At 39.7% G+C, this 21,852-nt stretch overlaps 2 protein-coding genes across 4 annotated transcripts in view; one reads left to right on the forward strand and one right to left on the reverse strand.

Moving 5' to 3' along the window:
* Positions 1 to 7,910, forward strand: part of per3 (period circadian regulator 3) — a 29,199-nt gene extending 21,289 nt beyond the window's left edge. For 2 of the 3 annotated variants that reach the window (XM_031905194.1, NM_001079228.1), the window contains 7 exon segments: positions 1,277 to 1,480; positions 2,340 to 2,588; positions 3,957 to 4,702; positions 5,232 to 5,418; positions 5,622 to 5,799; positions 6,257 to 6,407; positions 7,368 to 7,910. In XM_031905194.1, coding sequence (XP_031761054.1) covers positions 1,277 to 1,480; positions 2,340 to 2,588; positions 3,957 to 4,702; positions 5,232 to 5,418; positions 5,622 to 5,799; positions 6,257 to 6,407; positions 7,368 to 7,523 — 1,871 coding nt within the window. In that variant the 3' untranslated portion in view covers positions 7,524 to 7,910. 3 annotated transcript variants of the gene reach the window in all.
* A 5,833-nt stretch (positions 7,911 to 13,743) lies between these two features.
* Positions 13,744 to 20,011, reverse strand: uts2 (urotensin 2). Its single transcript, XM_002933853.5, has 4 exons — positions 19,743 to 20,011; positions 15,289 to 15,411; positions 14,678 to 14,721; positions 13,744 to 13,975 (listed from the first exon to the last, which is right to left on the reverse strand). The coding sequence occupies exons 1-4, from the start codon at positions 19,846 to 19,848 to the stop codon at positions 13,859 to 13,861; spliced, it is 390 nt and encodes a 129-aa protein (XP_002933899.1). The 5' UTR covers positions 19,849 to 20,011; the 3' UTR covers positions 13,744 to 13,858.
* Positions 20,012 to 21,852: the final 1,841 nt, after the last annotated feature.

Here is a 21,852-nt window from a genome sequence, read left to right on the forward strand (position 1 = left end):
TATTTTATACAGATAGCTATTTAAAACAGCAGTGTCAATTCCCACAATATTTTAAACAAATAGCTTTTTGTTTCTTAATTGCTTATATGATTTTTATGGTAATAAGATAGTACCATATATATCATGCTAAAGGCAAGAAAAGTTATGTTCACTGGTGATGTGAAGGGATGCTGGGCAACCCCAGTAACGTACTATTTACATAGGTTCCTGTTCTATAAAGAATTAAGTACTAACTATGGGAGTTCCATGCCAACATCTTATGTTATTTTCCATCGATTCCTTGCATACCCTAGGACAAAATATGCACACTAGTAAGTTTTGAAAATTTGCAACAGGAAAAGAGCAAACCCTATAAAAGATTTGGTCAGATTGCTCTGTCTACTCAGGGACTTAGCTTTACATTGACTTTTATAAACATTAAGGGGCACATTTACTTATCCACGAACGCTCTGAGCGTCTGTTCGATTGGTCCAATCGTATTTTCCGTGACTTTTCCGGCGCTTTTGCAACTTTTTCATAGTTTTTGCGTGAAAAAATCGGATCGGTTTTGCCGCTGTTTACAATCGTTCGGTACGAATATTTCGTGACTTTCACATCGCCAATACGATATTATCGTGACTAATACAATTTTTTCGTAAGCATTTTCGTGATATTTGCGATCTTCAGAAATTTTCGTTTCCAATCCGAATTTTTCCCATTTGGGATTCAAACTCGTGTTTTCATAAATCTGCCCCTAAGTCTAGATCCTATATATGTTATACAGTGAGGGGCACAAGTATTACCACCCAAAATACATTAAATACAGTGAGGAAAAAGTGGGAACTTTAGCCCCAGAGGCATTAAATACAATAAGAGGCAATGATTTCTGACACCCCAGACCACCTTACTCTTGCAAAAAGCAGGTTTCAAATCTTTGAGAAGATTAAAATAAGCACAGAAATCATTTGCATTGCTAAACGTGCTCACATGCCCCACCTAGTGGTAGATGTGAGAACAGCCCCAAGAAGGAGAAAATGTTATGCTATCATGCAACTTGGTTCCCATTGACGGAACATTGAGTAGGAGAAAAAAAGCACTCCTCAAAAGCAGTTTTTTTTTTTTTTTTAGTAGCGCTGGCTCCTTCTGAAAGCTCAGAGTCAGGCACAAGGCACTGAGATGGCTGCTGTTGGTTCAAGAATAAAGATTTTTAATAGAGTGAATTATTTGCTATGTAAATAAAAATCATGACCATATTCCTGTAAACTTATTGTTGTCACCGGTCTTTTACCTTTGCAAGATGTTCGTGAATTAACAGTGCCAATTGACACAAGCCAGTTATCCGCCGAATCAATGGTGACAACAGATGCTCAGACAACAGCAGCCGTGGTTGGAGCTCCTCTGACAGATTTGACACTTTCTATCAAGGCAATGAGTGTGGTCTCTGTCACCAGTCAATGTAGCTACAGCAGTACCATTGTTCATGTTCCACAGCCTGAGTCAGGTATCTATTAGGATAAATACTTCTAAGACCTGATTGTTACATATACAATTATTAGTTTGCGAAGTATGGTACAAGTTAAGGTGGCCACACACGTGGCGATTTGCGATCTTTCGTACGACCATCGGTCACACAAAAGATTGTTCAATCCGCCACTAACCATTCAGGGCTGAAATGGCAGATAAGGAGGTAGAAACAATAGGATTTCTACCTCCTTCTGCCGATTCAGCCCTGAAGGCAGATTTTACTCAGGCACCTTCTATGACGCCCGATCAAAATCTTTTAACCTGGCCGATCGGTGAGTCCACCGATATCAGCAGCCTCCTGCGATCTCGGTCAACTCGTCGAATTGGCATACACGCACCGAACATCGTACGAAACGAGGTTTCGTACAATATTATCGGTGTGTGTATGGCCAGCTTTACACTGTAATCTGTACTATCAGATAACATCTTTTAACTTGTTATTTTACACTAAACAATTAAAATTGTTTATGTGTGTAGCTTTTTCATTAAAGCATCCTCTCATCAAAATTTTACATTTAGATATCTGGGCATGGACATCTTGCGAGACAAATGTCACTGTTATAAATAATGCATACTGATTTTACTAAGAGTTCCGAAATTCTTGGATAATGAAAATTTTATCCAATCAAATATTTATGGCCATGCCATGCCCAGAAAGAATCTAAACAATAATGCATTGCTGTTATTTGCTGTGATGATTGCAAATTGTGTTCAGAGCTTCCCTTTGTACGCAATAATAGGATATATTAAATGTATTATTATTTTCCGTTTTTAATGATACGTGGTTGAGTAGTGGACATGTGTAAATGATGTCTTATTCTTTTCTTTCTATGAAGAAGTCACTGCCATAGAAGATGCTGCTGGTGGGAGTGAGCAAATAGAAATAAAGTCTTCACAAGCACCTGGTTCTGCTGTAGCTCCTGAGGAATTTAAGCAGATTGGTTTAACAAAGGAAGTTTTATCCGCACACACACAGAAAGAAGAGCAGGAATATGTCGATAGATTTCGGCAAAGGATTCTCCAGTCTCCGTATAGCAGCTACCTCCAGCAAGACAGCAGAAGTAAAGGCTGTTCTCATGAGCAAGGTATGCTAGGCAAATCATATAATCGTTCATTTCTGTCTTTACTGTGGGCTGATGTCCATAATCTCTTTTCTTGAACTTATATCCGTTTAAACAAACTTTAAAGACATATTGACACCAGAAGTCAAGTCTATCATAACCTTGTCTTTGCATTCTGTTTATAAATGTTTCCATAAAAGTATTTGTCCGATGCTATTAAATTACCTATCCAGACCTCCGATGTTCCTCTGAGGGGGCCGCCATATTTGTGTCCAGTAGCATTAGAAGCTATAACTGATAGGTTGAGAAGGTTGGCAAAACAGTCAGGTTTAGGAACTTCGAGTGACAATTACTTACATAAGCAGAGCTATCAGTGAAAAAATGACCTATAGGTAACTTTTTACATGCATTGATATTTTTTAATAGTTTAGTGTTAGTATCACTTAAAAGAAATATTGCTTCCCCCACAATCGTAAAAAATTAAATAGCAAATCAATTTAAAAACAAGTAAAGTGTCTACCATTGTGCCATATACATGAGAAAATAAAGTACACAAACCATAGCGAAGGGCACTCAGATTGCTAACATTTAATTACACTAATGTTGCATTTGAGCAACAGGAACTAAAATCCTTGGACTTTCTCACCGAGTTGCTGCTCTACCATTCTGCTCTTTTTCATACATTATAGGTAGTGCTATATTGAATTTAATGATTTCTAATAACCCAGAAACAATTAAAAGATGTAAGTACTAGAGCACCAGGGTAATAGTGTTCATAATATTATGTCATGTAATGTTTGTTGCAAAAAAAATAAAATAACCACAACAAATATTCTACATTTCAGGAAAGCAAACGTTTGCATTCTAAAAACACTGTATAAAAACACTATAATGCCACTGTACAGAGTGGTGGAAGCTGGGGTTGTTTAAGAAAGGTGTCTGTATAGAAAGGAAAGCCATACATTATTTTATTTTTCCCTTTCGTGTTTGACCAGTGGTAATTTTAAATAAAAGAGTGAAACCGTTTAGTGTTAATCTATCAAGTTCAACCCTTACAAATAAATTCTATGTAATAATTAGAATTTTTTTAGCTGCTATGCAGGCGTTACAGACTCTGCTTGCATATAAGGTGCTTCTGATTTTCAGATTCTCTGGCCACAACCTTGTTTATCAGATCCCATAGCTCTCCTATAATTTTGGAAAACCCTAACAGGCACCAGTGGCCTCCATCTATAATAGAGATTTTATAGTTTTTTTTCTAAAGCCATTGACTACATTGCTGGTTTGCCTTATTACTGTGAACAATGTTCTTCAGTTACTGAGTATTCTTCTACTTTGGGCTAGGCATACCTGCATGACTACTGCACCTAATAATCATGTACATTGTTGCAGGTGAACATTCTTCTCAACCGACTACTCCTGCTGCTTTTAAAAAGGGAAAGAAACAAGGTAAACACAAGCGTCAGAAACCCATGGAATCCTCAGACAGTAATGGCTCTCATCCAAATTTGCCCCCTCGGCCAAGAAGGCCAGGGGCGCCTCCACAGTCTTGGCCACCATCTGAAGTATCTCATCCAAGTCCATCAAGTATGGGCTTCCCCCCTCCAGTGATGATTCCTATCCAGCCAGCGTATCATATGCCTGGATTTCCGCTTCCACAGATGCCGCCAGTAACAGGCAACAATGCAGCTTCTGCCATAGCCTCTGAATCTTCTCCTCAGCAATCAAATATGTCTTACAATCTACCTGCTTTTCCAGGATTTGCATCTCCGTATATGGGAACATTTATGGCAGTTTTACTCCCTAATTACAATATGTATCCCCAAATGAATCCACAGATACCTCCACCTTTTTTCCCCACTCAGTTTCCATTATCATCTTCCTATCCATATGCTGGAATGTCCAGTGCTCCACAAAGCATGCCTTCTCAGGTACCCACAGACTTTGTTGACCCAACATCCCGAGCATCTTCTCCGATGTCAGCAGATGGGCTAGAAGTTCAAAGTGAAGATCCACAAATGTTTAGCAATTCAAGAAGCAGCTCTCCACTTCAGCTTGTTCTTCTTCAGGAAGAGTTACCCAAGGCTATGGAGCAAGCAGAGGGAACCAATGAAGAGAGCCAGGTGGATATAAAATGTGTAAGTTACATATTTGGTAATAGCGGTGACTGTTTACTACAGTAATATAGGTATAGGAGCTATACCGGAGGTTTTCTGGATAAGAAATCTTTTTGTAATTTGGATCGCCGTAAAGCCAATAGGAATGTTTTGCCACAAATATGGGACCATGCAGTTTAGTTACCATCAAGTACTTCTTTATTATTACAGCAAAAAGGGAAATTATTTTATAAATTAGAATTATTTGCTTAATATGAAATCTATGGGAGATAAGGGCTTTCTAAAATTTAGAGCTCTCTGGATAATGAGTTTCCGGAAAAGGGATCCCATATCTGTAGTAGACACAACTAATAGTTTTGTATATAGTTTTTTCCCCCTAATCTGTGGTTGCTATTTCCTGCAGTGTGGCATTGGACTTAGGGCTCTGGCACACGGGGGAGATTAGTCGCCCGCGATTAACTCCCTGTTCGCGGGCGACTAATCTCCCCCGTGTGCCAGAGCCCTTAGGGATTCATCAAAGCTGAGTAAATTGTTGGTGTTTATCTTTTAGGCAGCAGAAGATAGTGGGAACAATGACAGCCACTCTGCTTCTAGTGAACTTTTTGACCTATTACTCCAAGAAGATTCACAGTCTGGCACTGGATCTGCAGCATCTGGAAGTGGATCGGCAAACTCCAGTTCTTTAAGATCTGGTTCCAACGGTTCTACCTCAAACGGGACCTCTGGAAGTGGTATAGGTAGGAAATGCCTTCTAAAATATTGCTTTAATATTTTAGCTTGTAGATGTCTCTCAGAACTCTTTTAACAAGAAGCTTTTCTTTCTTACTAAAATTGTTACCTGAGTTTTTGTATATATATATATAATATAAAATATATAATATATATATATATATATATATGAAACAAAACATATAATATAACTGCTTTTTGTTCTTTACAGGAAGTAGCAACAGCAGCAACTATTTTGCCAGCAAGTCCTCTGATACCTCCAAGAAGGGCCATAAACGTCAGGATGTTGTAGATGCTGATAATTTCTCCAAAGCTCCCAGGGACTCTATTTGGAGTATGATTGAGCGCACGCCCACACCTATTATGATGACCTATCAGTTGCCTGAGAGGTAGGAAAGCTTGCCCTTATTCCCAACAAAGCTTTTAGACCTGATAGCCGTGCTCACCCAAATATTGAAATCACTGTGGTTCCCAAGCATGTCTGCTGGGTGATCACTGCTGTCAGGTCTTGGCTTGAAGCATACAGAGCATCCAGTCTTATTGTTCCTGAATTATTCTGATTCCCATGCATAATTGGCTATGTGGTTCAAGCCAGCGGTGTAACAACATAGAAGTAGACTCAGCAGCTGGAGCCTAAAAAGTATGAGGGGGGGTCCCAGGTGGATGTGTAAGATTTATTAGCAAAGCTGCCACTCACTCTTGGTCCCTTGAAAATGCCAGCTTCTTGTTGTGGAGTAATAGGTTTTATATTATGGAGCTCCAGAAGAGGAGTTTATTATTGCCTGTGAGAACTGGTATCTTTCTTTGGGTCAAAAATTTACTTTTTGTTTCTGGTTTGCTTTGTAGGGATAAAGAAACTTTATTGAAAGAGGACTTGGAAAAGCTGACTGCCATGCGGAACAAACAGCCTTGGTTCACTGAAGAGCAGAAGGAAGAACTTGCTGAAGTGCATTCTTGGATTCGGAATCGAACAATTCCTCAAGAAATTGATACTCAAGTAAGCAAAAAAAAAAGTCAGAGTAGATTAAAGAAGAGATAAATAATTAAGTTATGTCAGGGTTTTTCATATTAATATATTTATTGGGGTTTTTTTGGCCCCTTTGTACCTCAACATCGTTTGGGAATTTGTGGGGATTATTTGCACACTTGCTTTTGTTTTGAAGGGAGGGCATAGAAGTTGGCAATTAGTGCATAATTGTGCACCAGACATGACAATAAAGTGAGTATTTGTACAGCAGGACAGAGGGATAATGAAATATGAAAAACCAGCTCTGAGACTTTGTACAAAAAAATGGCTTTATAAATATAATTAGCAAAAAAACTGTTGGTGCTTGGCCTTAGAGCCTCCTACATGTTTAGTCTCGCCTGAAATGTATTTTGCCTGATTGGTTCTACATAAACAGAGAGGCTCTGGTTACCAAGAAAAATCCACCAAACTCCAGTGGATGTTAAAAGGAATACTGTCACAGGAAAAGATGTTAAAAATACATCCGTTAATAGCACTGCTCCTGCAGAATCCTGCACTGAAATCTGTTTTTCAAAAGAGCAAACAGATTTTTGTTTATATTTAATGTTGAAGTTTCACATGGGGCTAGCCATATTCTTTATTTCCCAGGGTGCCACAGCCATGTGACATGTGCTCTGATAATCTTCAGTCACACTTTACTGCTGAGCTTCATGTTGGAGTGATATCCCCTCTCTCCCAGCAGCCAATCAGCAGAACAATGGAAATGTAGCAAGAGAGCAGTTCCCTGTAGATATCGGAATAGCACTGAATAGTAAGAGATCCAAGTCTGGCCTGGGACTCCTCCAGTTATATAGGAGTAAGAGAAACAATAGGTTATCTAAAAGCAGTTCTAGTGTGTAGTGCTCCTCCAAAAGGAGGAAGGAATGAAAGCAAATGTAAGTCTAATACTGCTACATTATCTATAACAATTTTCAATGGTTAAACCTGCAGGGATGTGTCATGTGTTTAAAAAGCTCCACCAAGGATGAAAAACACGTACAGCGGAAAGATGGGGACCCAAAAGAGGATGCAGCCAAAACCAATGACCAGCTGCCGTGCCCTAACAGCCCGTGTGTCTCAGAAGACGCCCCAAACTTAGAATCATGACTTTCGTATAAAATACTTTTGCTATGAATTTGCTCAGAAAGGATTTGCTTTTCTTTGTACAAACCGAGGCAGAAACATTCTCTCTCCTGATACCTGGAGCACATTCTTCTCTGTTGTTTTGAAAGAGACGCTTTGTGTCAGGACTAAAAATCGCTTTCCTGAAGGATTATTTGTTCCTGGGACCTCTGGAGTGTTTGTTGCAATACATGTAACTTTCTGTGACATGGACAGCAGTCACAGCTCTATAACATCCGCCTCCTTGTGCCCATCACTGTTTCTCCCACCTGTAAATATGACCAATGTGAAATACGTAATAGAAATGAATTGTTTAAATACGATTGTTTTTGTAAATTTATTGGTTGATAAAATGAATTCTTTAGAAATAAACTTGTGTTCTTGTGTTTTTCTGTTGAAAGTTGAGACGGCCCAATAGCTGAAGTTGTGCAAAAAGTGTCTGCTGATTGGATAAAACCTGGGTTCCCTGGTCAGAACTTACTAAAAACCCTTTGCCCTTCTGCTCCATGGGAGGTTTCTGTCTTCCCTGAGCTCGCCTTAGGACTTACGGTTTGACAGGTGTACCGCCCCAGTCAAACTCCCCACCTGCCACTGTCCTCGGAGCGGGGCCAGATGCTTGGGTCCAGAAGCGAGAGCCCCTTGGGGCTTGCCCCCCGCCCCACTGGGTAAGTGAAAAAACTATAAGAGTAGTGGTATTTCCCCGGCGGCGCCCCTTTGCGGTGAGCGCGGGGGCCTCCCACTTATCCTACACCTCTCATGTCTCTTCACAGTTGCAGCCTAGAGTCAAGCTCAACAGAGGCTTGAAAGATGAATTGGGATCTCTGTGTATTAATTTGATGCCCTTATGTTCCAGGTACTTAATGGGGAAATTCTCCAAACATGAACAATTGATCTAAGGAGCATTTGGTAAAAGGAGGCTGAGTACCCCTAAACACCACAGTTGCCTCCTTTTGCATTCACTTTCCTTACTGATCCGTGTGTCACTACCTACTCCCCTATGGTATAAACAGCCAGAGGAACATGCTAACCTGCTACAACTTTTAAGAACTTACACAAAACTGACAAATAATATGAAGTACACATGTTGTTATTATTGCTTGTAATCACAGCAGATAGACAAGCGCTCCTTTCATTATCTGGGCAGATTGATAGAGGACCGTGGCCATTTGTTTTCGGCTCTCTGTCACCTAGCATTAGAAGCTGTGATTTACTGCCATTATGGGAATTCTGAATCTAGTGGGAAATATATTGATTTCTGCCTCAGGCATGTAGAAAGTCATCTCTCTAGCTCTTGGTGTCTCATTGCAAAGCAGGCAACTTCCATGGGCAATACAGGTTAGTCCGTTCAGAAACAAAGGGACACAGAGTTCAATAACTGGAATTATTATACAATGACAATGAGTCTTCACTGTGCCTGCAGGGAGGGGAGCTGGCCTAAACTCGAAGAATAACGATCAATGTCTGTAGAAGTGAATCCTGTAATGAACAGTACCCTATAATGGCATGGGTATTAGCACAAGAACATAAAAGTTTCCAACAAATCTGGTACTTCCCTGTACCGTGGGTGTCAGGATCTTAGTAGGTAAAGCAGCCCCAAAAACTCTAAATTCTGCCAGAAATTTTCAGAAGATTTTTGGACAGTACTGTGTATGCAACAAGATGGATGCTGTGGATGAATGTACCACAGTCCGTGGCTTTTTAACGAAAAGGAGCGCTAGTCTGGGGTAGGGTAAATATTAAAGTCAAGGGCAGCTTCTAGGGATTTACACAAATTAGAAAGCAGAAAGCAAACTGATTAGTGTCCTTATTAAATTAAATGTGAGTTATCTGAAACATCTCAAAACCTGGTTCAATGCAATATAGACTGACATATACAGTCACAGGTTATTAAGTACATTATATGTTTATTATATGTTCTATGACACCTGCATTGCTCATGGCTCTGAAGTGGCAACCTGGTCTAATGGTAAGTGCCCTCCTGTGGCAGGAAAGATTTCACCTTCACAAACTGTCAGACATAGCTGTGCTGTTTTTGGCCAGAAACGAGCCTTACAATGTATTGTTTGTAAATCCACATATAATCAGTATAATATTTATTTAATTCAGTGGTGCCCAAATTGTGGGGCTAACCCAGCCTTCCTAACCTGGCTGGTGGTCCAGCCTGATTGCCATAGTGGAGTTTTAGTTGAATGCTTATTTCTTCTCATATATATACACTGCATGCCTGTAAACTGGAAGGCAATCCCTGTACAGCAGCTGCAAATGAAAGTGGATTATAGACCCTCCAAAGTATGGTTGCTGCTATTTAGCAAGCTGTTTTTAGTTTCCGGCAGTGCAAAGATCGTCCATCTCTGTGGTGCAGCCTTGCAGTTTGCCACATCTCACACCCTGTGCATCTCCCCTCCCTTCTCATATAGTTGTATGTATTTATTAATCTACATATTATTAAATGCAACTATTGCCTGCAATTACACACACAACTGATTGGTAACCCTGTACTCCAAACAGCTGCCCATTGTCATACTGTGCCATTGTGCCTGTGTCCTTTAATGTAGTGGATGCTGGAAGGCTGGATCAGCTTCCTGTAGGCCCAAATACGCACAGTGAAGCCCTCCTGCCTTACAGTGTTAGCTCATAAAGCAATTACACAATGATCTGATACTCTCTCTGTTACACTGAGATGTGCACTGAATCACACCAATGTCTGCTCTGCTCTCCCATAGCCGCCCCCATCCGAATTCATCACTCACCGGTCACTCTGACAAGGTCCATCTCAGTGAGACCAGAGGCAACCAAAAGTGGCAATGTTTACTGCTAGACTTTACATAGAGATATAATAAAACTAGCCTACATTCCTCTGTACTAAACACAAAGTTTTTCCTATCGCAATTCCCAATGAACCAATTGTAACAAACCTGCCACCCATATGATGCCTGTGCTTTTGGTACCTCAGCCTGCAAAGGGTGCAGTTATGAGTTTGCGCCTACTTACGCCAACCTTTACATGGGTTGGTGGGAGGAGTCCCACATCCTTGGAGATAAATCGCTTTTTTCACAGCACATAGTTTTATATAAGAGATATATGGATGATCTCCTTTTTATATGAAAGGGAATGCACTTTTTCACAGTTCATTGAGGAATTGAACAATAATGATTTAAGTCTCAAATTTACTAGTGATTTTTATGGAACACAAATTACTTTTCTGGATCTTGAATTGAGAGGCATTGATCTGTCCATAGAAATGGATATATATAGGAAATCCTGTGCAGGGAATTCCGTTTTAAGGGCTGACTCTTGCCATCCTAATCATCTTTTTAAAGGGATTCCCACTGGGCAGTTCCTGAGAGTACGTAGAAATTGCACCGATGAGGCATTTGTGAGGCAGGCATGTGTTTTGAGAGATCAGTTCTTGAACCGGGGATATACCATGAAATTGCTCTTACCAGCATTTATGAAGGCTTTACGTGCTGATAGGCAACTTCTGTTGGATAAGAAATCAGGTAGGGATCTAGTTAAGGACCAACAGGTTCCCATTTTTGTGACTTCCTATAGTAGGCAATTTTATAGGGTTAAAAACATTATTCAGAATTTATTGCCCATCCTTCATAATGATCCCCAACTCTCCCCAATTGTGGCTGATGGATGTAAGTTTGTTTCCCGTTGGGCCCCTACCTTGGGAAACTATTTGTCTCCAGCTGTTCTAACTCCTAGACTGACTAAATCAACATGGCTCACTACTTGGGGTACATATCCCTGTGGGGCACAGAGATGCATTATGTGTACATACAGTATATTAAAGGAACAGTAACATCAAAAAATTAAAGTGTTTTAAAGTAATTAAAATATAATGTGCTGTTGCTCTGCAAAAAACTGGTGTTTTTGCTACAGAAAAGCTACTATATAAATAAGCTGCTGTGAAGCCATGGGGGCAGCCATCAAGCTGGAAAAAAGGAGAAAAGGCACAGGTTCTATAGCAGATAACTAGTTGATAAGCCCCATATAATGGGGGTTTATCTGGTATCTGCTAAGTAACCTGTGCCTTTTCTCCTTTGAATGGCTGCCCCCATGGGGGCACAAGCACTGTAACAAATAGACAATTCGAAATGCGGTTTTATGCCAATTGTAGTACGCATCATGTGGTATACTTATTGACTTGTGATGCTTGTCAGTTTCAGTATGTGGGCTGCACAATTCGTCCCATATAATAGGATGCGAGAACATATAGGGCACATTGTTGCAAAAAAGACACAATCCTGTCTCTAGACACTTCCTTGAATGTTGCAAGGGTGAAGTAACTATGTTGCAAATCCAGGTAATTGATAGAGTATTTCCGGACGAGCGATGCAGTGATATGTGGACTAAGCTTTTCCGTAAGGAGGTTAAATGGATTTTTGTACTAGGCACACGCCAACCGAATGGGTTAAATTCTATCTTTGACATTAGTTGCTATATTCCCTCCAAGTAAGCTTGCTAGGAATGTTCAGTATACTTTGTTTTTTTCATTTTCGTTTGCCTTTTCTTCCTTTTTTTCTTTTTTACTTGATTGTGCTTTTATATCATGTGATTAATTAAGGGGCTAATATTTAAACCCCGTGTGTATGTTGAGAAGTAAGCCTATGAGTAAGTGCGCATGCACGAAAAGCGTCAGATGCAAAGGGTTTTATGAATATGAATAAAGACTAAGTTTTTATTTATTTATTTACTGTCCGAGGTGTTTTGCTAGCCTCTTTGAAAATTTCGTTTGATCTCCTAAGGCTACGGGTTCGGGGCACTGAGCACCCCGACCACACAGCGACGGCGGTGAGTTATACTGCTCATTCTGACTTGTTATCTGAAATTGCAGTTAGATGCACCCAGCGGCAGGCCCGGGGTATACACACCCGGGTCTGTATAATCTTTAGGTACTATATTCTGTTAATACATTTAGTTATTTGCTTAAGAGCTTCCCAATTAACGTTTGGGTGCCGTATGTGCACGCCTTAGTTTGACACGTGTGCATATCTATTTACTTATTTTTATTTTTAGCATTATTTACCGTATGTTAGTTTTGGTGTTATTGCAGTTATGAATGGAGCAAATGTCCTTTACTAATATGTGAGTAGGAGCCATTGACTGTCTGAGAGCTATGCAGGGTATCATTATACCCACACACATTACTTAGGCTCAAGAACACTTGGGATTTTGCCTTAGGGATGTTTATGTCACAAATTATAAACGGCCTTCTGTTGCTTTCAGAATAAAACTGTCATCTTCAGAATGTTTTCAGATAATCCTTAGATATTGCAAACAAAAGAGTACAGGAAATTATACTTCCATCATAACATATACAAGTACATATACAACACATACAAGTTTTATATGGCAATAGCCACGACAACAGTCATAGTCCTGTGACTTCTTTATTGTTCATATAAAGAATTTTTGTTGCATAAATGAATGTCCAGTTTATTAGTTTAGCTGCCTATGCACCTCCCCCTGCGCACCCTTTTAAATCTAGCACAGCCTAGCGCAGGCCACATTAGATTCAAAGAACAGTCCACCACGGGTGGGCCAAGCTGACCGGGCACCCTAAGCAACCCAGTCGGCCACCTTGCCCCTACAACCTGCCTTCCCTGCAATGACAACTGGTAGGGGCAATGACAAGCAGATTAGGATTAGGCAGGAGAGTTACCTGCCCGGCACCCCCTCATCATTACGCCCTAGCCAGGTGCCTCTTGTGCCTACCCCTAGTTCCTGCGTTTTTTGCATTTTGCACACTGTGTGGGGTATAGTAAATGAGCCCAAGAGGGTAAAAAAAAATGTTGTAGCTGAGGGCTAAGTATGAGCAGGCACCCAACAGCTACATCACCTCAAACCTGGGGTTGTATAATAAAAGGCACTAAATTTGCCCAGACGCAGTAACTAATCAGCAAGTAGCATTTACTGGTCACCTGTTCAAAAGCAAACATCTTATTGGTTACTATGACTATGGCAAACTTTGTGCGCTTTATTACATATGGGTATGCATTAGAGAAAATGTAGCATTAGTTTAAGCACATTTTGCATTTATTTCCAGCTAGCAGAGGGGCCCATGAAATAATGTTGCAGTCATGTTTGTTTGTTTTTTTTTTTATTATTCTTATTAAATAGCTATCTTGGAGAGCAGGAAAAATATACGAGATATTTAGCAAACCATAATATATTCAAATGAAAAATAAAACTATACTTCATAATTCAGCTTGGCATTTATTAGATCATTTCCGCATTTTCATGTCCGGCTTCCCAAGCCAAGCAGCTTTTATAAAAAATAAGCGCTAATAACGTGTATACGCTGTCGGCTCTCAGACGCAGTACTTCCAGAAGCATTCGGATAAATTCCCACGTTTTTTGTACTGTTTCTTGTCTTTTGACTGCAGGAGACTCAATAATGATATCCGTGGGTGTTTGCCAAACAGCATCTGAAAAATAAGAATGATAACATTTGTATAAAATCTTTACTTTTCTTGCAAGGAAATGATGCTAGCCGGACTTCCATGCAATTGCCTTTACTTTGCAATGCAGAGGAGGCAATTTTGATAATTTGGAAGCAATTATGGAAGGCTCAATCGCATCAAGTGCATCCTGTCCCATCCCCCCCCCCCGTGACCGGAATGATCCCAAAACTCTGGGAAAAAATGCTGCACTGTGGGAAAAACATCTTTGAAATTGCACTTTGCTCCCTGCACTTGCAGATGTAAATGTGTCCTATTTTGTCTGTTCTGAACCATGTGTTATCAATAGAATAATTACAGGTATGGGACCCATTATCCAGAATGTTCGGGACTCAGGGTTTTCCAGATAAGGGGTCTTTCCGTAATTCGGATCTTCTACCTTAAGTCTACTAAAAAAAATATTTAAACAGTAATTAAACCAAGTAGGATTGTTTTGGCTCCAATAAGGATTCATTATATTTTTAGTTAGGATCAAATACAAGGTACTATTTTATTATTACAGAGAAAAAGGAAATAATTTTTAAAAATGTGAATTATTTGATTACAATGGAGTCTATGGGAGATGGCCTTTCCGTAATTTGGAGCTTTCTGGATAACGGGTTTCCGGATAAGGGGTCTGATACCTGTATTATTATTTATATAAGTATTTATATAAGTATTATTACTTACCTCTTTAATGTTCTCTCCAACATTGTGATTGCCGTCAATAAGTTCTAAGAAAGTAAATTAAAAAACGTACAGAGATCAACCTATGCGTTCACCGTTTTTTGTTTTTTTTTAGAAAAAATGGAAGTCATCTTGATTAATCATGAGCTTGGTTCTGGCCAGTGGGAAATCAGAAAGAGCTCTCTAGTGCAATGCTTTATACATCCGGCAGTCATTGGAATAAATTATGTGTAGAGTTCCCCGTGTATTTCACATTCACTTAAGTCTGCCACATTCTACCACATCAGTGATCATTAGCTGGGGAATCCCTAACCAAATATTTTTGGTCAAGGCATGGATTTTAGTATTTCCAGTAAGTTCTGAATAGGGTACTGGGCGCAGAATCATTAACTCTAATCCAGGGGTCCCCAATTTTTTTTACCCATGAGCCCACAGGAGACTCTGTTTAGCAGTACACATGGTTCTGGTGCAACTAAAACTTGCCTTTAAGCCAAAAATTCAAAAATAAGCACCTGCTTTGAGGCCATTGGGAGCAACATCTAAGGGCGAGCAACAGTTGCTCCTGAGCCAGGGGTTGGGGATCACTGTTCTAATCTAACCTATGGCTTATTTACCTTCCTTGCTGAGCAGTGCATCTGTATCCCCAATCAGGTTATGTTTGGCCAGGACTGCAGGTAAGTTGTGCAGTAAGTCGTCCTCATCCAGGCTGCTTAACTCTCCAAAATTCATCTTGCCATCTGCAAAATCATAATGAAAAAATATTGCAGTGTAACTTAATAGATGTTGATTAAACTGCTTCATCTTCTTAAGGTCACAGAATCTGCTTGTGCCTAGGCAACTATAAATTGTAGAGTCAGTGGTGCCATTTTCCCCCTTTATGTCGAGTACAGACCTTACCCACGACTTACATTTCTGCCTACACACTGCTTTGTTTTCAGGAGAGAAGAGGCGCTTATGGATGGTTCTCATAGTAAAATACCCAGGGTCACCCTGTGGTGCACATCAAGATTAGAGCACACTACAGAAAAACTCACCCGCTTTCCATGTATTCCTATGGGATGTTTAGAAGTGTATTTATGAAAGGGTGAAAGTTAGAGTTCACCATTTATATAAATACGCTTCTAAACATCCCATAGGAATGATAGAAAGTGGGGTTTTCTGTAGTGGCCTCTAATCTCACACTTTGACAAATCTGCCCCTGTCTGTCATTGACCTTATATTTCTTTGCAAAGTTGTGCAGTTACCAGCGGTGTCTATAGGGGGTTCATAAAGATTTACTGCTGGTGGGCCCATGTATAATGGGGTCCTACAAATGTAGCAGTAGTAGAGGTAATACATGCAGTAGTGCAACATGGCAGGTTGGTAATCCATTGGCTGGATAGTATAAATGTTTATAATGGATCTACATCCTGCCACAGGATGACAAAGCAATAGTCTGCTGTGCTAAAATGGTAATGCAAATCTTTATTTATTGGACAGTGCATGAAGTTTGGGGCCTGTATTTCCCTGGTGCATTTGTGCTCCAAGTATTTAGCTTGGATTAGTGTATTATACAGGGCCAGGGTTTTCTCTGCCATTGCAGGAAGTTTGGGTCCCCTGTGGGAAAGAAAGGAATTACATACAGCAAGAATGTCCAACCTGTGATGTTAAACTACAACTCTTGACATTTCCATTATAATTAAAGGTCAAGTTACAGAAGGACCCTTTAACCCAGGGGTGCCCAGACTTTGTCACCCTGTGATCTACTCTTGCCACCTGGCCTCCATCATGAGATCTACCACAGTTAAAATAGTGCGACGTCTATCATTTGGCGCAATAAGCAAAAAAAAGTATCAATCCATGTTTAACAAATACACATAGCAATATATATAAATGCAGTGCCAAATTCACATTTAATGCCCACATAACATTATTCAAGTGCCAACTTCAAGTTTACTGTGAAAGGATTGTGGCCCACTTTGTAGTCTGCACATAGAAACATATGTAAAGTGGAAACAAGTATATATATATATTTGATGTCTCCGGTGTGAAATCTCCTGTGAGTGCCGTTCTTCTCCTCTTTTCTATACATTGTTATACTGTCCAGGCACCCAGGTAGTGTCCCAGACTTTTGGTGTGCAGCTTAAGAACTGTTTATATATATATATATATATAAATATATACAGTGGCCCAATGGGGACAATCTTCTATACTGGGATGAAACTACAAAGCCGCACAGGCTCACTCAGTGCAGAGTGTATGACAATGATCATTTATTTACTGTGATTTATGTGCAGTGATCATTTATTTACTGTGAGCTGATGATTACTGCAGACTTATTATGGACACCCTCTCCTTAAAATTGATTTCCACTTAAATAAATCATTTCTTGTATTCTTTGATTTTATTGGACTATGGGTCAAATTGATGGGCTGCAGAATTATTTGACCCTTGAGTGACCTTAAGCAATAATCAATTTGAAAGTGCTAAATTATTTGTGGTGCTTAATTATTACACCAGGAAAATAAAATTGTTTATTCCATGGATGTCCACCAGTATGAAATATCATCCTTTGTACAGGTACGGGACCCGTTATCTAACATTTTCGGGACCTGGGGTTTTCCGGATAAGGGGTCTTTCCGTAATTCGGATCTCCTACCTTAAGTCTGCTAATAAAATTATTTAAACAGTAATTATACCCAAAAGGACTGTTTTGGCTCCAGAAAGGATTAATTATATCTTAGTTGGGATCAACTACAAGGTACTGTTTTATTATTAAAGAGAAAAAGGAAATCGTTTGATTATTTGATTAAAATGGAGTCTATGGGAGATGGCCTTTCTGTAATTCTGGATAATGGGTTTCCGGATAAGGGGTCCGATACCTGTATATGTTATATATGTATATGGGCAGGGCATCCCCATGGGAGGTGCAGGATGCCAGAACTGCACTCTGGGTGAGAGAAACAATAAATTGTTTTCAAAATACACCTGTCATGGCAGCTATGTTGGGCAAGCACATTCATAATGAGCAACTGCCCCAGCATACTCATATGCACATGCATGTGCTGTAGTAATGGGGAACACATAACACACGTGTGCATAAAGAGTGAGATGGAGCAATTGCGTGTGCTGGAGGCGGGCCAAGCCGGCTGGGTGCCCTAGGAAACCTAGTGGGCCACCTCCCCCACGCGGTGATGTCACGGGTGAGGGCACAGAGGTGACAAGTGGCGAGGGGGGTAAGAGGTCCCAGAATAGGGGGCTCTAGGCAGGTGCATCTTCTACATACCCCTAGTCTTGGCCCTGGCATGTGTCCCAACATGGCTGCCTGCAGTAGCTTTGTTAGCCCACACCTCAGGGGGAAACGGGTTTTAGGGGGGGATCCTTTAAGTGCCACATTAAAAGTATGTTTGTGTTAAAAATGTAATGCATGTTGTCTTATTTCCATCAGGAGCAGTAACTCTATTCTCCTTTAAAAAATTGTTCTTTTTATAGGAACACTTTATTCCCATATAAATAGTTGGAAGTGTAAATTAATAGGTAGGACATTAAAAAAAATAATAAAACTTACGATAGACAGATACATAGTGACAGATAGCTGACTAGATGGATAATAGATTGGACCATAGGATAGATGGTTAGATAATTAGATACACTAGATAGATAGATAGATAGATAGATAGATAGATAGACAAACGGGAAGTAAGAAAGATAGACAGATGTAGAATGACAAAACAAACAGAAAGTTAGATAGACAACAGATAGATTGATAGATAGATATTAGGTAGACATTAGGAAGATATTAGATAGATGATAGATAGATAGATAGATAGGTAGATAGATAGAAGATAGATCTATAGAACAACAGGGATATGTTGATAGATGGGAGGATAGGATAAAATATAGCTAGTGACAGATAGATCGCTATATGGATAATAAATGGGACCATAGGAAAGAAATATAGACAAGATACATGAATAGACAGACAAACAGAGAGATAGAAAGATAGACAGGTATAGAATGACAAAACAAACAGATAGATAGATAATAGGTAGAGATAATAGAGATAGATGATAGATACACATATAGATAGATAGATGATAGATAGATAGATGATAGATAGACAGATAATAGAGAAAGATAGATAGATGGATAGATAGATAGATATAGATAGATAGATAATAGGTATTTAGATAATAGAGATAGATGATGATGATAGATAGATAGATAGATAGATGATAGATACATGTACATGTAGATAATATGTACAACATAAAATACCCACTACAAAATTTGAAAAGATACAAATACTCATTTTAAATCAAGCCATGAAAGGGCTCTAAAGTCAATTAAAATTTCAAAATGAAATGTATAGTTTTGAAAGAAGAATCAGAATTTATCATCAAACACAAGGGGCTGGTCCCTCACTTGCATCTGCCTTGAGTGCCAGGGGAGAGCCGTCTCCCCAGGGGCTGTTTACCAGGCACCAACTGCAGTTCTAGAGATCCGGGTGTGTGCGTGTGAAACATTTGTGCTTCAGACCTAATCATTACTGTTATGCTAGATCATATATCTCTCAAAGTGCTCTTTGTAAGAAATGATTCTCTGTTATTTATATAGTGCTAACATATTCCACTGTATGTGTGTATGTAAAGTCCCTATCACATTCACACACACACACACTATGGGCAGTTTTATTAGGAGCCCATTACCCTGCCTGTGTTTTAGGAGATTGAGAGGAAACCCATGCAAGCAGATGAAGAACAAACAAACTCCTAGTAATTAGTTCCCTGGCTGCAATCAGACATAGGACCCGGTGCTACCCGGCAGCAATGCTACACCCTGCACCACTGTTCTGCCTATGGGTAAAGAGGACAACATAATGGCATTATACATTAACATTGGCAATTCAATATTTCTCTTTTACTTCTACATGTGAATTTCATTTCTAATAAACATTCAGCGACAGTAGGACAATGCAATTTAATCATTTAAACTGTGAAATTCAACCTCTACTTCTCCTTATAGTTCAAGAATATTGTAATTATTTTTTAAAAAATGAACAATTAAAAAAAAATAAGGTTTTTCTTACCCGGAAACTGATATGGAATTTCTCTGGAATCAATTAATGGAAGCGACAAAAGAGGATCGGTGAAGCTGGCAAGAATCAAACTTAATAGAAGCTTCTGCATGGTCATGGACAAAGGAAAAATCTTCTCTCTCTTTCTCTCTCCCTCCACTGACTCTTTGTCGCTCAGAGGTGTCTCCTAATTTGCTCTACCTGCTTATATATCATTTAGTGGCGTCATAACAGGCATCACTCACATAGACAAGAATAAGACCGAGCCAATGGATTCTCTCCTTGCTAATTGTACATTCAAGGCACTTTGCATTTAGGTAATACTTCAGGGCCCATAGACAATAAATTTACTGTCTCGTGGACCATTCTTCGAACTGGATACAGTATTGCAGCAAATGTGGCATAGCCCAGCTGACGCGAATAAACAAGGAACTTCTTCTTATAAATCACGAGTTTGGAAAGGGTCAAGTCATGTTTGAGATGGCCAGCGAATGAGACAACTGATTTATGAGCCTTTACCTGGTTTGACGTAGGACAACAGACATGAAATGTGGATTTTTAGCGAGGTGAATAGATGGCGTGTCAGAGTCTGTGGGGGTGTCAATGGCAAAGATTTAGAACATTAAGTGAGTCTTAATTAAATACAGTATGTCTGATTCCCTTGTGTTGAAAGGGCAGCTCGTTGCATTTTATTAATTAAACCATTTCCATATTGCCTTTAAACCAAACACTCAACCCTTCTTGATTCGGCATCATTTAACCTCTCAGTAGCTGAACAAAACATGAGCAATTAATTTGTCTTTTACTAATTTTACATGCAGGTAGACAGCTACTAGTGATTGTTATGATTAGTAAAGAATACACATTCACTAGTATTTTATCATTCATTAACAGTACATTGCCATGTTAGAATTAGCTCAAAGATATTTGGGTTTAGTGGTCTAGGATTTTTTCCCAGTCTTTAATTTAAACCAAGTGCATTGCTGTTGGAATGTTAAGGTTCTGTTGCAACTACAATACTCTGGTCTCCAGTATAACAACATCTTTACCTACTACCACCACTAAATTTGTCAGCAGTAGTGTAGGGGGATCTAAAGGTGCCCTCAGTCTGCCCAAACCCGCTTGCCAGTGACATCACTAGAAACTGTCACCAACAGGGGGGGCAATCAGCAGGACATCAACTTTGGGGTTGCTGGGAGCTGCAAAGGACCTACAAGTAGCTTGGATGTGGTGTCTAGCACAAAATAAGTACCACTATAAATGGTAAATGGACCCCAACAGCCATTCTCAAGAGATGCTATCCAGGTAGACAGGGAAAAATATGCCACTTCTGAGCTCAACCAGGTGAATGGACAAGTTCACTTACTACCAAGCTGCAAAATTCCCAGCACCACTGTTGAGAGAGCCAGCACCATGATCTCCAGTGAGACAGCCCATAAGGGCACTTTAGTAAGTAAGATGCCATTGAGAGGATATTAGCAGAACTACAAAGAAAAGCTCTTTGGGGAAGAAAACAAGTTGGTCTGTGTTGACCCATAGTCAGGTTTTGCTCCTCCTGTTAGATGCCCATTGGCGTATTCTTTTGTATATAAAGTTTACTGTTATTGCTTATTGGCTGCCAATTACTCATTACTGGCCCATACATGGCATCAAAAACTTATCCTCCTCAACTGAGATCTAACTGGGGCACACTCAGATATTTATCTGTGACACAGCCAGCACTGGGTCTGGACTTGGGAGGCCAAATCATGTAATCCCTTGTATGCTCAGCATGTATAGACTGAATAGACAGTTTTCAGTTTGCATCTAGAAGAAAAATATGGATGCTTTAGATTTCGTTTTTTAATAAAAGCAGAAACAAAGTTGCCCAGGTGCAGTAACCAATAAGATATTTGCTTTTAAACAGGTGACCAATAAATGCTACCTGACAAATATATATGTCTAACAAACTTTGCACCTAGTATTACATAACCCCAATTACAAATTGTAGTCATATGTAGGGCTGCCACTGTTTCATCTAAAATGTACCAATGGGGGGCAGGGTGATGATTCAAGGTGGCAGACATTGGGTTAAATCTGGATGTAACTTGATAGAAGGCAGGGGTGCTGGGTTGAAAGAAGA

The sequence above is a fragment of the Xenopus tropicalis genome, chromosome 7, assembly GCF_000004195.4.
Source record: "Xenopus tropicalis strain Nigerian chromosome 7, UCB_Xtro_10.0, whole genome shotgun sequence".
NCBI classification, from domain to species: Eukaryota; Metazoa; Chordata; class Amphibia; order Anura; family Pipidae; genus Xenopus; species Xenopus tropicalis.